At 36.2% G+C, this 18,014-nt stretch overlaps 1 protein-coding gene across 3 annotated transcripts in view; it reads left to right on the top strand.

The window, feature by feature from the left end:
- LOC127873182 (N-chimaerin-like) overlaps nucleotides 1-18,014 on the top strand; it is a 60,035-nt gene that overhangs the window by 14,886 nt on the left and 27,135 nt on the right. For all 3 annotated transcript variants that reach the window (XM_052416915.1, XM_052416921.1, XM_052416905.1), the window contains 3 exons: nucleotides 6,007-6,038; nucleotides 6,611-6,727; nucleotides 8,406-8,706. In XM_052416915.1, coding sequence (XP_052272875.1) covers nucleotides 6,007-6,038; nucleotides 6,611-6,727; nucleotides 8,406-8,706 — 450 coding nt within the window. The remainder of the gene's footprint in view (nucleotides 1-6,006; nucleotides 6,039-6,610; nucleotides 6,728-8,405; nucleotides 8,707-18,014) is intronic.

Genomic DNA, 18,014 nt, shown 5'->3' with positions numbered 1-18,014 from the left:
TCATGAAACTTGCTCAGATGATTTGTCCCAATTATATCTTGGACGAATTTGAAAATAGTAACCTTTGCTTGAAAAACATGGCTGCCAAGGGGCGGGGCATTTTTCCTTATATGGCCTTAGTAAAACCTTGTTAACACTCTTGAGGCCACATTTATTTTCCGATCTTCATGAAACTTGCTCAGATGATTTGTCCCAATGGTATCTTGGATGAGTTCAAAAATGGTAACGTTTGCTTAAAAAACATGGCTGCCAAGGGGCGGGGCATTTTTCCTTATATGGCTTTAGTAAAATCTTGTTAGCTCTCTAGAGGCCACATTTATTTTCCGATCTTCATGAAACTTGCTCAGATAATTTTTCCCAATGATATCTTGGATGAGTTTGAAAATGATAACCTTTGCTTGAAAAACATGGCTGCCAAGGGGCGGGGCATTTTTCCTTATATGGCTATATATGGCTATAGTAAAATCTGGTTAACACTCTAGAGGCCACATTTATTGTCTGATCTTCATGAAACTTGGTCAGAACATTCATCCTAATGATATCTTGGACGAGTTCAAAAATGATGCCGGTTGGTTGAAAAACATGGCCGCCAGGGGGCGGGGAATTTTTCCTTATATGGCTATATATGACTATAGTAAAATCTTATTAACACTCTAGAGGCCACATTTACTGTCCAATCTTCATAAAACTTGGTCAAAAGATTCATCCAAATAATATATTGGACGAGTTCAAAAATGATGCCCTTTGTTTGAAAAACATGGCTGCCAGGGGGCGGGGCATTTTTCCTTAAATGGCTATAGTAAAACCTTGTAAACTGCACTCTAGAGGTCACATTTATTTTCCGGTCTTCATGAAACTTGGTCAGAAGATCTGTCCCAATGATATCTTGGATGAGTTCGAAAATGGTTTTGGTTTCTTTAAAAACATGGCCACCAGGGGGCAGGGCATTTTTAGCTCATCTATTTTTTGAAAAAAAAAAAAGAGCTATTGTCATCACCTGTTGGCGTCGGCGTCCGGTTAAGTTTTGCGTTTAGGTCCACTTTTCTCAGAAAGTATCAATGCTATTGCATTCAAACTTGGTACACTTACTTACTATCATGAGGGGACTGGGCAGGCAAAGTAAGATAACTCTGGCATGCATTTTGACAGAATTATGTGCCCTTTTTAATTGAAAATTTTGGTTAAGTTCTGTGTTTAGGTCCATTTTATTCCTTAAGTATCAAAGCTATTGCTTTCATACTTGCAACACTTACTAACTATCATAAGGGGACTGTGCAGGCAAAGTAATGTAACTCTGACTGGCATTTTGACAGAATTATGTGCCCTTTTTATACTTAGAAAATTGAAAATTTTGTTAAGTTTTGTGTTTAGGTCCACTTTATTCCTACAGTATCAAAGCTATTGCTTTAATACTTGCAACACTTATTAACTATCATAAGGGGACTGTGCAGGCAAAGTTATGTAACTCTGACTGGCATTTAGACAGAATTATGGGCCCTTTATACTTAGAAAATTGAAAATTTGGTTAAGTTTTGTGTTTTGGTCCACTTTACCCCTAAATTATCATAGATATTGCTTTGTTTGCATACTTGGAACACTCGCAAACTATCATAAGGGTACAGTTGCATAACTCTGGATGTTATTTTTATGGAATTATGGCCCTTTTTTGACTTAGTAACTTTGAATAATTATATGGTTAAATTTTGTGTTTAGATCCACTTTACTTCTTAAGTATCAAGGATATTGCTTTCAAACTTCAAATACTTTCATGCTATCATGAGGTTACTGTACCTGGCTAGTTGAATTTTACCTTGACCTTTGAATGACCTTGACTCTCAAGGTCAAATTATTAAATTTTGCTAAAATTGCCATAACTTCTTTATTTATTATTAGATTTGATTGATACCCTGACAAAACTACTCTTACCTGACATACCACAATAAACTCCACCCAAACCATCCCCCGTGCCCCCTCCCCTCCCCCCCCCCCCCCCGAATCCCCCCCCCCTTTTTTTTTTTTTTCAAGATCATCTCACAAATTACCACCACACTCTCACACTATACCCCCCCCCGGCACCTCACCCCCCCCCCCTACCTCACCTCCCCCCATGTTTTTTTTTGTTTTTAACCAGGTTTTCCGAAGGAACAAGCTTGTCCGGGCCATGCGGAACAAGCTTGTCTGGGCCATAACTATGTCGTTCATTGTCAGATTTTAAAATCATTTGGCACATTTGTTCACCATCATTGGACGGTGTGTCGCGCGAAATAATTACGTCGATATCTCCAAGGTCAAGGTCACACTTTGAGTTCAAAGGTCAAAAATGGCCATAAATGAGCTTTTCCTGGCCATAACTATGTCATTCATTGTGAGATTTTAAAATCATTTGGCACATTTGTTCACCATCATGGGACTGTGTGTCGCACGAAAGAATCACATCAATATCTCCAATGTCAAGGTCGCGACGACTAAAAATAGATTATTTTTTTAAACAAACTTACAAAGGGGGTTAATTTTGTTTGTTCATTTTAAAAGTTCAGTTTGAGTTTTCTCCCTTTATCAGATTTTTTTTCACAATGAAAACCTGGTTTTGTGACAATTTTGTCCCTTGCTTTTTTTATGATCATCTCACAAATTACCACCACACCCTCACACTATACCCCCCCACCTCACCCCCCCAATTTTTTATTTTTAATAGTAAAACCTTGTTAACACTCTAGAGGCCACATATATTGTCCAATCTTCATGAAATTTGGTCAGAAGATTGGTTTCGATGATATCTTGGATGAGTTCGAAAATGGTAACGTTTGCTTGAAAAACATGGCCGAAGATGGGGGGGGGGCATTTTTCCTTTTATGGCTTTATATGGCTATAGAAAAATCTTGTTAACTCTCTAGAGGCCACATTTATTGTCCGATCTTCATGAAACTTGGTCAGAAGATTCATCCTAAAAATATCTTGGATGATTTCGAAAATGATGCTGGTTGTTTGAAAAACATGGCCGCCAGGGGGCGGTGCATTTTTCCTTAAATGGCTATAGTAAAACCGTGTTAACACTCTAGAGGCCACATTTATTGTCCAATCTTCATGAAATTTGGTTAGAAGATTGATCTCAATGATATTCTTGGATGAGTTCGAAAATGGTAACGTTTGCTTGAAAATCATGGCTGCCAAGGGGCAGGGAATTTATCCTGATATGGCTATATATGGCTATAGTAAAATCTTGTTAACTCTCCAGAGGCCACATTTATTGTCCAATCTTCATGAAACTTGGTCAGAAGATTCATCCCAATAATATCTTGGACAAGTTCGAAAATGATACTGGTTGGTTGAAAAACATGGCCGCCAGGGGAAGGGGCATTTTTCCTTATATGGCTATAGTAAAACCTTGTTAACACGTCTAGAGGCCACATTATATTCCGATCTTCATGAAATTTGCTCAGAAGATTTGTCTCAATGATATCTTAGATAATTTAAAAAATGGTAACCTTTGCTTGAAAAACATGTCTGCCATGGGGCGGGGCATTTTTCCTTATATGGCTATAGTAAAATCTCGTTGGACGAGTTCGAAAATGATGCCAGTTGGTTGAAAAACATGGCTGCCAGGGGGCGGGGCATTTTTCCTTATATGGCTATAGTGAAACCTTGTTAACACCCTAGAGGCCACATTTATTTTCCGATCTTAATGAAACTTGGTAAGAAGATTTGTCCCAATAATAACTTGTTATCTCAGGTGAGCGACTTAGGGCCTTTCAGGCCCTCTTGTTCCTTACAGTACACTCCACGCGTTTTCCCCAATTTCCCTCCATACTCCGCGGGTTTCGACCTGGAGGGAGATTAAGAAAATCCCGCTATACGCGGCATTTGCATGATTTTGGACGCGGCGGTTAACGATCGGCAAAACTGATAAGCCAACGCGGCGGCCCTCGGCGTTGGCAACGCGGGGGAAACTCCGCGTTTTACGAGATAACGATCAATTTAATTTTGTTTGACTTCCTGATTTTCAAATAAAATTACATTTATTACAAGTACATACATGTACATGTAGTATAATATTTACAATAAAAAAAAACAACCAAGATAGATCGATCCCGACGTGGTTGTAGAAGTAGTTGTTGTTGTATAGAAAACTCGTTGATTTACGACACACAAAACTTCGTCTTTTAACTAATACTTACCAATTAATATAAACACAGTTTGCAACATTGTTTTTATTTTGATAATTTAATCCAAAGTTTTCATGTTAGCAGGTGATTTTCTATACTGAACATGTATACAAATGACCAAGGACCCTAAAAATCTCGCAAATCTGTGTGCATTGACAGTTTGACGTAATCAAAGAAAAGCCGCTTCCTGTCTACAGGCATAACTTACTCAAGTAAACACGTTCAACGAATGCATAAGGAATGGTTTTAATTGTCGGAACAAAGTCAATTCTCTGCTCGCTAATGCATTGATTTTCTCTTTGTTTGTAGGTTATTCCATTGATTGCTAAAAGGTGGTAACTATTGAGTTGATAATTGCATTTAATATTCACAGTTGTATTCTTGTTGCGTCGACATTCTAAACAATGTTTACCAGTAATTATGGACCAAATCGGCAGAGTGACATTCACACATGTTAATCCCTTTTGTCATAACACCGCAGACAGCAGTCTACACAATAGGTCAGTAGACAAGCTTTGCGTGTTTTCATAACGTCAAACACTTAAAATCCAGTTCCGCCCAGATGTCTTCTTTAATCAGTTTACTATACAATTAGTGTTAAAATAATTACTCTACTAAAATACCGCTACGATAAAGATTCGGCGTGTTCGATTTGAAATTATTTTAGAGGAAATATCAACTTTTTCGCGATATAATTTCGTTAATAAATACCAAAGAAACTTTTAACCGAAATCAACAAAATTCAATGTTCTCTGCGCTACAAAGTTTGTATAAAAAAATCAATACACGCACGCTTTGCAGGAGTATACATTGTACCTTGACCTTGTACATTGCAGCATAATTTTCGCGCGCTTTTGTCGGGAAATATACATGACTGTATATTGGAAGCATTTGTAAACGTCGTGTTAACAATTAAAAATCGTAGTGTGTTTCGGATTACGAATTATTATTCTCATTTGGAAATTTTACGGAACATTTATTCTTGTGTCATATGTGTTATGATTTAAATATTAATTTGTCAAATGTATTATATTAGACTAATTCATATCGTAGACGTACCTGTGAATTAAAAAACATAATTTTTATACGTATTAATTTTCTATACAATTATCTTTTTTATACATGTACTACAGTATTTAAACAATTTATTATAACAATGTTTTTATTTTTTGGCATGCCCAGTAGCACACTGCTAACGCAGCGTTGCGCGGCGATCACTGATAAGAACGGAAAGTGTCTGCATTTACCGACTAGCCTAAAGTAATACACGCCGCGGGAATTAGCGAACGCGGCGTAACGCCGAGCGTTTTATCGAGTTCACCTCGCTCTTCCAACGCCGCGTGAACACTCGCTAGCAGAAAAAAAACGCGGAGGGAGCGCGTTTTTTGGGGAAAACGCATGGAGTGTACTGTATATGGCTGATGCCGGTTGGTTGAAAAACATGGCCACCACGGGGGCAGGGCATTTTTCCTTATATGGCTTTAGTAAAACCTTGTTAACACTCTAGAGGTCACATTTATTTTCCAATCATCATGAAAATTGGTCAGAAGATTTGTCCCAATGATATCTTGGATGCGTTCGAAAATGGTTTTGGTTGCTTTAAAAACATGGCCACCAGGGGCGGGGCATTTTTCCTTATATGGCTATATATGGCTATAGTAAAACCTTGTTAACAAACTAGAGGCCACATTTATTGTCCAATCTTAATGAAACTTGGTCAGAAGATTTGTCCCAATAATATCTTGTTATCTCAGGTGAGCGACTTTGGGCCTTTCAGGCCCTCTTGTTTGTTTTTTTATCAAATTGAGATCCTCTGATGTTTATTATATTTACTTTTTTCCAGCAGCCTAACAGACCAACATACTACAGTGTTGAGTAAGTTTCTTTCCTTGGACTGTTTTATCATTTAAAAACTAATAAACCTGCTGTGCTTGTCTCTATGATATATAAGTTAGTTAGGAATATGAATGGTCTTGTGGTTTGTAACACAATTTTAGACGCATTAATGAGAAATGTTTGATGTGATAATGTGTTGCACCTTAAAGCAATTTTGATTGGGAATACAAGGAACATCCTAAAAATATGTAAGAAGTAAAAAGAAAATTCAATATTTCAATATGTTTTTTATAAACATGTTTTATATGTTTTAATAAACATCTTTTATGCACATGTAAATGTACATGTTTATAACAGTAAAAATCTATACGAATAAAAACTTGGTAACAAAAGTAAATTGCCGTCCCTGATTAGCCTGTGCTTCCTGCTTGAAACATATGAGTCGTGTTCTGCGAAAACTGGGCAATCTGCACAGGCTTATCAGGGACGATACAGTCTAATCTGGGACGACACTTTACGCAAATGCATTATGCCCAGTTTTTTCAGAACGCAACTCATATGTATTAAGCCCCATTTTCCCAGAGTAAGGCTCATGTTTTTTGTTGTGTCAGGTATCATGGGCTGATCAGCAGAGAGGAGGCTGAGGACTTGTTGACACTGGGTGGAGACGGGAGTTACCTGGTTAGGAAGAGCGACCGGGGACCTCAGGCATTCACACTGGCAATCAGGTGAGCAACTGGGGACCTCAGGCATTCACACTGGCAATCAGGTGGCAAACTTATACTATAAATAGGACGCTAGAAAATACATTGACTTAAATGAGTTTTTATTTTATTGTCCCCTATGGGTGAAACCGGAGGGGACTTATGGTTTGCGCTCTGTGTGTCAGTCAGTCAGTCTGTCTGTCACACTTTTCTGGATCCTGTGATAACTTTAAAAGTTCTTCATATTTTTTCATGAAACTTGAAACATGGATAGATGGCAATATGGAGATTATGCACATCATTTCATTTTGTTCCTACCTCAAAAATTCTGGTTTCTATGGCAACAAATATATACAAAAATAAACAAAATAAAATTAAATCTGAAAATGGCGGAGTTTCACCGGTGTGGACATATATTGCTTGGCAATAGTCTTGTTCCATAATAGCATGACATAAATAAAGTTCACGCTGGCAATCAGGCGGCAAATTTATTCTGTAAATAGGATGATGGGGTGGGTTGGAAAGAAAGACATAATATATGTAGTCTGACATAAGTTTTATTTTATACCATGTAAGATTATAATAAATAAAGTACATTATAGCAATAAGTACAGAAACTTGTACCATATATACCAACTCTCCGGCTAGTCAGTTGGTAAAGGTGAATTACAAATCTGTAGATTACAGGCTCAATCCTCAGGTGGGACTCACAACTTGTGTGGGGATTGGCCATGAAGTCCTTATTTCTGCCATTCTCACCTACCTCTGATTCAAGAAGGGCAGTTGTCAGTTACTGGCATACAAATAGGGCAGTTGTCAGTAACTGGCATACAAATAGGGCAGTTGTCAGTTACTGGCATACAAGTAGGGCAGTTGTCAGTTACTGGCATACAAGTAGGGCAGTTGTCAGTTACTGGCATACAAGTAGGGCAGTTGTCAGTTACTGGCATACAAATAGGGCAGTTGTCAGTTACTGGCATACAAGTAGGGCAGTTGTCAGTTACTGGCGTACAAGTAGGGCAGTTGTCAGTTACTGGCATACAAGAAGGGCAGTTGTCAGCTACTGGCATAATAATGTATACCTTGTACTGTTACACGCTTATCTTGAAAAGTGTGACTTGGAAAATTGAAAGCTGTGATTTGATTGCAATATTGTTTAATACAGTGAAAAAGCCAACAAACCAACAAACTATACCATATATGGTATAGTATATTTAGTAAAGGGGATTGGAGTAAAACCTGTCAATTTGAAAAATCTGATTAACAGTTATATGGTGATATTTTTGTATACCATATTTTAATAAACACATTCAAGATTTATGTTGCATGTGCAGATTAAAATATTTGTGATTTCTGTATTACATGAAAAAATGAGGTTTAACATGTGATAAATAAAATTCAACCTATAACCTCAATGTTCTACATGGAAATAGTTTGAACAGACAAATAAAGATCTTTTAAAAGCGATATTTATGTTAACAAATAATTGAACATGCTGATCATTTAATGTTCCATTTATCAGTATAATATGCTTCTTGTTTCAAACTGTCATCATTTGTTAATTGACACAATCAGTGTGAACAATGGCAAATTAACAACCCTAAATTTCGTTAAGACTAATTCAGTGTATGCCTTACTAAAGTAATTCAGATATACATGTAAGCTTCAGTGTTCTTTCATGTACATGCACTTTTTTTTTCAGATTCGATCATCAGACCAAAAACTATAAGTTATACTATGATGGACTACATTATGTGGGTGAAAAGCGGTTTGAAACCGTGGAACAATTAGTGGCTGATGGACTTATCCACTTTTACATTGAGTCTCGAGCCGCTGACTACATAGCTTCTCTATCAGAGGAGTCCAACTATGCACAGTCACCATACTTAGCATACTCAGTGAAAAAGAAACGGCTTCAAAAGTCTCGAAATCACGCTGCCAATCACCGGATAGATGGAGCGCAACCCTTGTCCAATGAACAGCTGCAGTCCATACCCACTTCTGTAAGTTTCAGCTGAGATTTGTAGGTTCCGGTTTTTAAGAAAACATGGCAGCAAGGGGACATGGCAGATTTTTTAATATGTCAATAGTGGAGCCCTGTTAACACTCTGAAAAGCATAGCTGCCAGAGGGCGGTCAGTTTTTCTTATATGATCAAAGTGAAAAAGAATTAACACTCAAGAAGTTACATTTTTAGACCAACATGGCAGCTATTTGCTGTGGCCTTTTTATATTAAATAGGTATAGAGAAACCTAGTTAAAACTCTTAAAGTTACATTTTTAGTCCAATTATCATGAACCCTTGCTGAGAACATCTGTTTTAATGATATCTGGCCTTAGTTAGAAATGGTTTCGGTCAAACCATGGCTTACAGGGGGCTGGACAGTTTTCCTTATATGGCTTTCGTAAAACCTTGTGAATAATCTTGACCTAATTATTAATAGGTGACCTATTGAACTTTTGCCTATCAGTTTGACAGCTTCTTTTGCTTGGGAGACCACAAACTTGTGAACTCTTATTAACTCTATAGGATTATCATTAATCTTTGCATTTTAGTGTCATTGAGATGATGTGCCAAAGGCATGAGTCACCAACACAACTTCAGGTGAATGTCACCTTTGAAAGTCAAATATTAATTTTTTTTTTGTTAATCCAAAATGAAGCATTTTATAAAACTCCAATATTACTTGATTACTTCCTTCCAAGCTTTGATAAATGCATGGATGATGTCTTTGAACAACACACCCAACATGACCTTACCTCATATTGACCTTGACATTGACATACTTTTTAACCTTTCAGGGCCCTCAATCTGTTAAATCTGCCGCCGAAATTTGGCGGCAGTCCCCCACCTGAAAAGTATATTTTTTCCCCTTTTGGGGGGAAAAATTCCCCCTAAAAAAAAAAAATAATAATTATTATATCTCAATTCTATTTCAATTTTATCTTGCAAACATACTAAATTATGAAAAATGCAATGAATATAGTGCAAACATGTACAAATGTAATAATGAGAGAGTAAGTAAAAAAATCCCCCAAAAAGGGAAACGCCGCGGAAATTCCCCCTCCTAAGGGCTGCGGACCCCTTCCCCCAAAGTAGTGTGAGAGCGCTGCCTTTCTCAGAAGGTTCAAACTACTGGTTAACAAAAAATGACGTATTTTGTCTAACATCAAATCTGCTTGCTATGAAACTTTGAAATTTCAATGGACATTATCTATGAACGCTTTCTCAACACTACCTCACCATGTGACCTCATTTAAAGTTTAGCCTAGACCTACTTTCGGAATAAAACTTATTTAGAAGGTCCAAAGTCTTGACTAACCCTAATTGTTTGCTTAACAACAATACTATTAGCTGAAAAAACTTCCATTGAAAAGTATGCAAACACAGATCTGCTTACCTCATTTTGACCGTAACTGAACCTGATTCTGGACTTAGAATAAATCAAATACAGCAATTTTTTTTCGTTCTTTATAAAGTACCGGAAAACGGCACGTTCCCAATTAGGAAAAATTGCTAATTTCCCAATTGCTGTCAAAAAGTTCCCAATTGAAGGTTTCTAAAAAATTCAAAAAAAATATTTTTTTTTATAAATAAAATGCAATCTTTAGTGAGGCTCCCTCCCAATTTCAGGGTTATTTGTGCACGATTTTTGCAATTGGGCTGGAACCCGTACTTTTCCCAATGGGGCAACAAAAATTGCTGAAATAGGACAATGAATTAATACTTACAAGGCTTTGTTGGGGCGTAAACGCTTATTGAAAGGAACATCTTTATTAGCCCATCTAACTAACCTCCACCATGACTACTTCATTTCAGAAGCCTTTAAAGCAAAAAAAGAGGTCCAGTTCTTCACTGAAAGATATTATTGACAAAGGCTCATTGAATAACAATGAAAAGGTGACATTTGTAGTGGGATAAACACATATATACCGAATACATTTAATGTTTATGAAACAAAATTATAAATAAATCGTTTTGAGACAATATCACAGATAACAATTGAATGGCTGTTCAGGTGTGTATGTGTTATATCCATGGCTGAATGGACGAGTTGTTGCTCTATTGCTTGTCTAAAGGGGCTGTTCTGAGATGCCATGTTATGCCATGTTTATTGCATTTTCAGATTGGATTTTTGTCAAAATGTTACACCCAATATTGTTTAAAATATTAAAACATGATATAATTTGACAATATTTTAGCAACTGAAAATATGTCTGGACAATTATATAAAATTTAAATAAATGATCCCATTTGTCATATCCCATCATATTGCTACAGATGTTCAGGGGCAAGAAAAAAGTATTACAGAGTAATCATTTATTTTGAAATGAATCCAATCTTAAATCTAGTGTGTATGGAGAGTTATATTGCCACTAACAAGTTTCCAGTGCCTTACTGGGTACTTTGCACTAATAGTTTGATATGTTTGGACAACTGATTTGTCTGATAGATCTAATTATACTTGCTTTTTATTAGATCTAATAATACTTGCTGTTAGCACAATTACCTGTTTTGGGTTGCTGTTAGAAGAATGACTGATTTGTGTTGCTGTTAGCTTAGTTACAGATTCGAGCTGCTGATAGTGCAGTTACTGATTTTGGTTTATGTTATTATAATTGGCTGATTTTGGTTGCTTTTATAATCATTAACTGATGTGTGTTGCTGTAATACAATGTGGGTTGTTGTTGGCACAATTATTGATTTGGGTTTTTTCTGTAATAATAATCAACTGATTTGGGTTGCTATTATCATAATTTGGGTTTGCTGCTTTAATCGGTGACTGATATGGTATGCTGTTTTTTTTAAATCATTGACTGATTTGGGTTTCTGTTCTAATTCTCTTGGTTACTGTCGTAATCATTAACTGACTTGGGTTTTTGTAACAATGATGGACCGATTTGGGTTGCTGTTACAATCATTGACTGATTTGACTGATTTTGGTTGCTGTAGTAATTATTAACTGACTTTGGTTGCTGTCGTAATATATTTACACAGTGGATTGCTGTAATAATCATTAACTGACTTTGGTTGCTGTTGTAATCATTGACACAGCGGATTGCTGCCATAATCATTGACTCATGGGGATTGCTGTTATATTTATTGACTCATATGGATTGCTCTTATAATGATTGACACATGTGGATTGCTGTTATAATCATGAACTCATGGGGATTGCTGTTATAATCATGGACTCATGTGTATTGCTGTTATAATCATTGACTCATGGGGATTGCTGTTATATTCATGACTTGTATGGATTGCTCTTATAATAATTGACTCATGTGGATTGCTGTTATAATCATGGACTCATGGGGATTGCTGTTATAATCATGGACTCATGTGTATTGCTGTTATAAGCATTGCCTCATGGGGATTGCTGTTATATTCATTGACTCGTATGGATTGCTCTTATAATGATTGACTCATGTGGATTGCTGTTATAATCATGGACTCATGTGTATTGCTCTTATAATCATGGACTCATGTGGATTGCTGTTATAATCATTGACTCATGGGGATTGCTGTTATATTCATTGACTCATATGGATTGCTCTTATAATGATTGACTCATGTGGATTGCTGTTATAATCATGGACTCATGTGGATTGCTTTTATAATCATTGACTCATGGGGATTGCTGTTATATTCATTGACTCATATGGATTGCTCTTATAATGATTGACTCATGTGGATTGCTGTTATAATCATGGACTCATGTGGATTGCTCTTATAATCATGGACTCATGTGGATTGCTGTTTTAATCATGGACCCATGTGGATTGCTGTTATAATCATTGACCCATGTGGATTGCTCTTATAATCATTTACTCATGTGGATTGCTCTTATAATCATTTACTCATGTGGATTGCTCTTATAATCCTTGACTCATGTGGATTGCTGTTATAATCATTGACTCACATGGATTGCTGTTATAATCATTGACACATGTGGATGGCTGTTATAATCATTGACTCATGTGGATAGCTGTTATAATCATGGACTCGTGTGGATTGCTGTTATAATCATGGACTCATGGGGATTGCTGTTATAATAATGGGCTCATGTGGATTGTTGTTATAATCATGGACTCATGGGGATTGCTGTTATAATCATGGACTCATGTGGATTGCTGTTATAATCATTGACTCATGGGGATTGCTGGTATAATCATTGACTCACGTGGATTGCTGTTATAATCATGGACTCGTGTGGATTGCTGTTATAATCATGGACTCATGGGGATTGCTGTTATAATCATGGACTCATGTGGATTGTTGTTATAATCATGGACTCGTGGGGATTGCTGTTATAATCATGGACTCATGTGGATTGCTGTTATAATCATTGACTCATGGGGATTGCTGTTATAATCATTGACTCATGTGGATTGCTGTTATATTCATTGAACTCATGTGGATTGCTGTTTTAATCATGGACTCATGTGGATTGCTCTTATAATCATGGACTCATGTGGATTGCTGTTATTATCATGGCAGTGCCACAGATAAGCTGCGTATCTGCGTCTTTCACCCCATTTAAATGTTTTAAAACGCAAAGAAATACAATATCATGCGTATTGAAAACGCAACCAATTTGACTTTTACGCAAATTCGTCAAATTTGATTCGTACGATGCAATAGCTTCAATCGAAAATGCTTTGCTCGTTTTCGGAATGTTTTCTTAACTTTGAAATTACTATCATAACACGGCGACGCTTTCATTCAGCAAGCACACGGATAACGGAGCAGTCAAAATTATTAAAACGCTCTGCGGACTAGATTTCACAGTTAAGAAGGCGTTTGACAAAATAATTGACGAAGACATACATGCGTTTTCAATCTGACATAATTCGTCGCACATTGTGCATGTATTTGTAAAGCGTCTGTACTTTCAGTTTCTATTACAGTACACTCCACGCGTTTTCCCCAATTTCCCTCCATACTCCGCGGGTTTCGACCTGGAGGGAGATTAAGAAAATCCCGCTATACGCGGCGTTTGCATGATTTTGGACGCGGCGGTTAACGATCGGCAAAACTGATAAGCCGACGCGGCGGCCCTCGGCGTTGGCAACGCGGGGGGAAACTCCGCGTTTAACGAGATAACGATCAATTTAATTTTGTTTGACTTCCTGATTTTCAAATAAAATTACATTTATTACAAGTTCATACATGTACATGTAGTATAATATTTACAATTAAAATAAACAACCAAGATAGATCGATCCCGACGTGGTTGTAGAAGTAGTTGTTGTTGTATAGAAAACTCGTTGATTTACGACACACAAAACGTCGTCTTTTAACTAATACTTACCAATTAATATAAACACAGTTTGCAACATTGTTTTTATTTTGATAATTTATTCCAAAGTTTTCATGTTAGCAGCTGATTTTCTATACTGAACATGTATACAAATGACCAAGGACCCTACAAATCTCGCAAATCTGTGTGAATTGACAGTTTGACGTAATCAAAGAAAAGCCGCTTCCTGTCTAAAGGCATAACTTACTCAAGTAAACACGTTCAACGAATGCATAAGGAATGGTTTTAATTATCGGAACAAAGTTAATTCTCTGCTCGCTAATGCATTGATTTTCTCTTTGTTTGTAGGTTATTCCATTGATTGCTAAAAGGTGGTAACTATTGAGTTGATAATTGCATTTAATATTCACAGTTGTCTTATTGTTGCGTCGACATTCTAAACAATGTTTACCAGTAATTATGGACCAAATCGGCAGAGTGACATTCACACATGTTAATCCCTTTTGTCAAAACATCGCAGACAGCAGTCTACACAATAGGTCAGTAGACAAGCTTTGCGTGTTTTCATAACGTCAAACACTTAAAATCCAGTTCCGCCCAGATGTCTTCTTTATTCAGTTTACAGTACAATAAGTGTTAAAATAATTACTATACTAAAATACCGTAACGATAAAGATTCGGCGTGTTCGATTTGAAATTATTTTAGAGGAAATATCAACTTATTCGCGATATAATTTCGTTAATAAATACCAAAGAAACTTTTAACCGAAATCAACAAAATTCAATGTTCTCTGCGCTACAAAGTTTGTAAAAAAAAAAAATCAATACATGCACGCTTTGCAGGAGTATACATTGTACCTTGACCTTGTACATTGCAGCATAATTTTCGCGCGCTTTTGTCGGGAAATATACGTGTAACTGTATATTGGAAGCATTTGTAAACGTCGTGTTAACAATTAAAAATCGTAGTGTGTTTCGGATTACTAATTATTATTCTCATTTGGAAATTTTACGGAACATTTATTCTTGTGTCATATGTGTTATGATTTAAATATTAACTTGTCAAATGTATTATATTCATTCATATTGTAGACGTACCTGTGAATTAAAAAACATGATTTTTATACCTATTAATTTTCTATACAATTATCTTTTTTATACATGTACTACAGTATTTAAACAATTTATTATAACAATGTTTTTATTTTTTGGCATGCCCAGTAGCACACTGCTAACGCGGCGTTGCTCGGCGATCACTGATAAGAACGGAAAGTGTCTGCATTTACCGACTAGCCTGAAGTAATACAAGCCGCGGGAATTAGCGAACGCGGCGTAACGCCGAGCGTTTTATCGAGTTCACCTCGCTCTTCCAACGCCGCGTGAACACTCGCTAGCAGAAAAAAACCCGCGGAGGAAGCGCGTTTTGTGGGGAAAACGCGTGGAGTGTACTGTAAGATGCGAAATCAAAATGTTAAAGAAAGGTTAAAGGACGTCCGCGATTGTTCTGCCAAAATATCAGTCGATTGCAAACTTTTTCGAACCAAGAAAGCAAGAGCCAATAAGTGCAGAATAATTCGTGTTGTTATCGATTTTTTTAAGTTTAAAGTTTATATTTAGGACAGTTTCAAGGATTAAAGATGTTATGAAACATATGTTTATTAAAGTTAATTATTTTAGTTTACATTTTTATTGAATCAAAACAAGTGTGCAGCTTCAACAATAGTAAAGCAGCAATGATTTTAAGGTATGCATTTTTATAAATCATTTCACCCTTTTTCAAGAATGAAATCACCCTATTTTTCAAAATCGATGGGTGAAAACCCTATTTCCCAAATAATTATCTGGGGCATTGCATGGACTCAGGTGGATTGCTGTTATAATCATTGACCCATGTGGATTGCTCTTGTAATCCTTGACTCGTGTGGATTGCTGTTATAATCATTGTCCCATGTGGATTGCTCTTATAATCCTTGACTCATGTGGATTGCTGTTACAATCATTGACTCACGTGGATTGCTGTTTTAATCATTGAATCAATGTTGATTGCTGTTAGAATCATTGACTCATGTGGATTGCTGTTATAATCATTGACTCATGGGGATTGCTGTTATAATTATTGACTCATGTGGATTGCTGTTATAATCCTTGACTCATGTGGATTGCTGTTATAATCACTGACTCATGTGGATTGCTGTTATAATCATTGACTCATGTGGATTGCTGTTATAATCATTGACTCATGTGTATTGCTCTTATAATCATGGACTCATGTGGATTGCTCTTATAATCCTTGACTCGTGTGGATTGCTGTTATAATTATTGACTTATGTGGATTGTTGTTATAATCATTGACTCATGTGGATTGCTGTTATAATCATTGACTCATGTGGATTGCTGTTATAATCATTGACTAATGTGGAATGCTGTTATAATCATTGATTCATGTGTATTGCTGTTATAATCATTTACTTATGTGTATTGATGTTATAATCATTGACTCATGTGGATTGCTGTTATAATCATTGACTCATGTGGATTGCTGTTATAATCACTGAGTCATGTGTATTGCTGTTATAATCATTGACTCATGTGGATTGCTGTTATAATCATTGACTGATGTGGATTGCTGTTATAATCATGGACTCATGTGGATTGCTGTTATAATCATTGACTCATAGGTATTGCTGTTATAATCATTGACTCATGTGGATTGTTGCTATAATCATGAACTCATGTGGATTGCTGTTATAATCATGGACTCATGTGGATTGCTGTTATAATCATTGACTCATGGGGATTGCTGTTATAATCATTGACTCATGGGGATTGCTGTTATAATCATTGACTCATGGGGATTGCTGTTATAATCATGAACTCATGTGGATTGCTGTTATAATCATTGACTCATGGGGATTGCTCTTATAATCATTGACTCATGGGGATTGCTGTTATAATCATTGACTCATGGGGATTGCTGTTATAATCATTGACTCATGTGGTTTGCTGTTATAATTATTGACTCACGTGGATTGCTGTTATAATTATTGAATCATGTGTATTGCTGTTATAGTTATTGACTGACATGGGTTGTTGCTATGATTTTTGACTCATCTGGATTGCTGTTATAATCATTGACTGACACGGGTTGCTGCTATGATCATTGACTCATGTGGATTGCTGTTATAATCATTGACCGACTTGGGTTGTTATTATAAACATTGACTTATGTACATTGCTGTTATAATTCTGTTATAATCATTGACTCATTTGAATTGTTGTTATGATCATTGACTGATTTTGATTGCTGTTATTATAATTGACTGACTGAATTGGATTTCTGTAATCATTGACATAAATGTAATTATTTTGATTCCGTGAAAATCATTGAGTAATTTGGATTTGCTGTTATAATTAATCAAAAAAATTATTTTGATTCATTATGATCATGGACTCATTTGTATTAATATTATGATAATTGACATATTTGGGTTGCTGTTATAATTTTTAACTCGTATGGATTGCTGTTTTTATCATTGACTGACTTATGTTTCTTTAACAAATATTGACTGATTTGGATTTCAGATATAATCATTAAATGATTTGGATTCACTGTTTTAAATAATTGACTGACTTTGGTTGCTGTTATAATCATTCAATGATTTTTGTCCCCTACCGGTTTCACTGGAGGGGACTTATGGTTTTCGCTCTGTGTGTCCGTCTGTCCGTCGGTCCGTCAGTCTGTCACACTTTTCTGGATCCTGCGATAACTTTGAAAGTTCTTCATATTTTTTCATGAAACTGAAAACATGGACAGATGGCAATATGGAGATTATGCACGTCATTTCATTTTGTTCCTGCGTCAAGAATTCTGGTTGCTATGGCAACAAATAGACTAGAAATACTGCTGAAAATGGTGGATCCTGCACACTTTTCTGGATCCTGCGATAACTTTTAAAGTTCTAAAAAAAATTCATGAAACTTGCAGCATGGATAGATGGCAATATGGACATTATGCACGTCATTTCATTTTGTTCCTACATCAAAAAT

This window comes from Dreissena polymorpha, chromosome 1 (assembly GCF_020536995.1).
Source record: "Dreissena polymorpha isolate Duluth1 chromosome 1, UMN_Dpol_1.0, whole genome shotgun sequence".
In the NCBI taxonomy this organism is placed as follows: domain Eukaryota; kingdom Metazoa; phylum Mollusca; class Bivalvia; order Myida; family Dreissenidae; genus Dreissena; species Dreissena polymorpha.
This window is presented reverse-complemented; position numbering and strand designations above follow the sequence as displayed.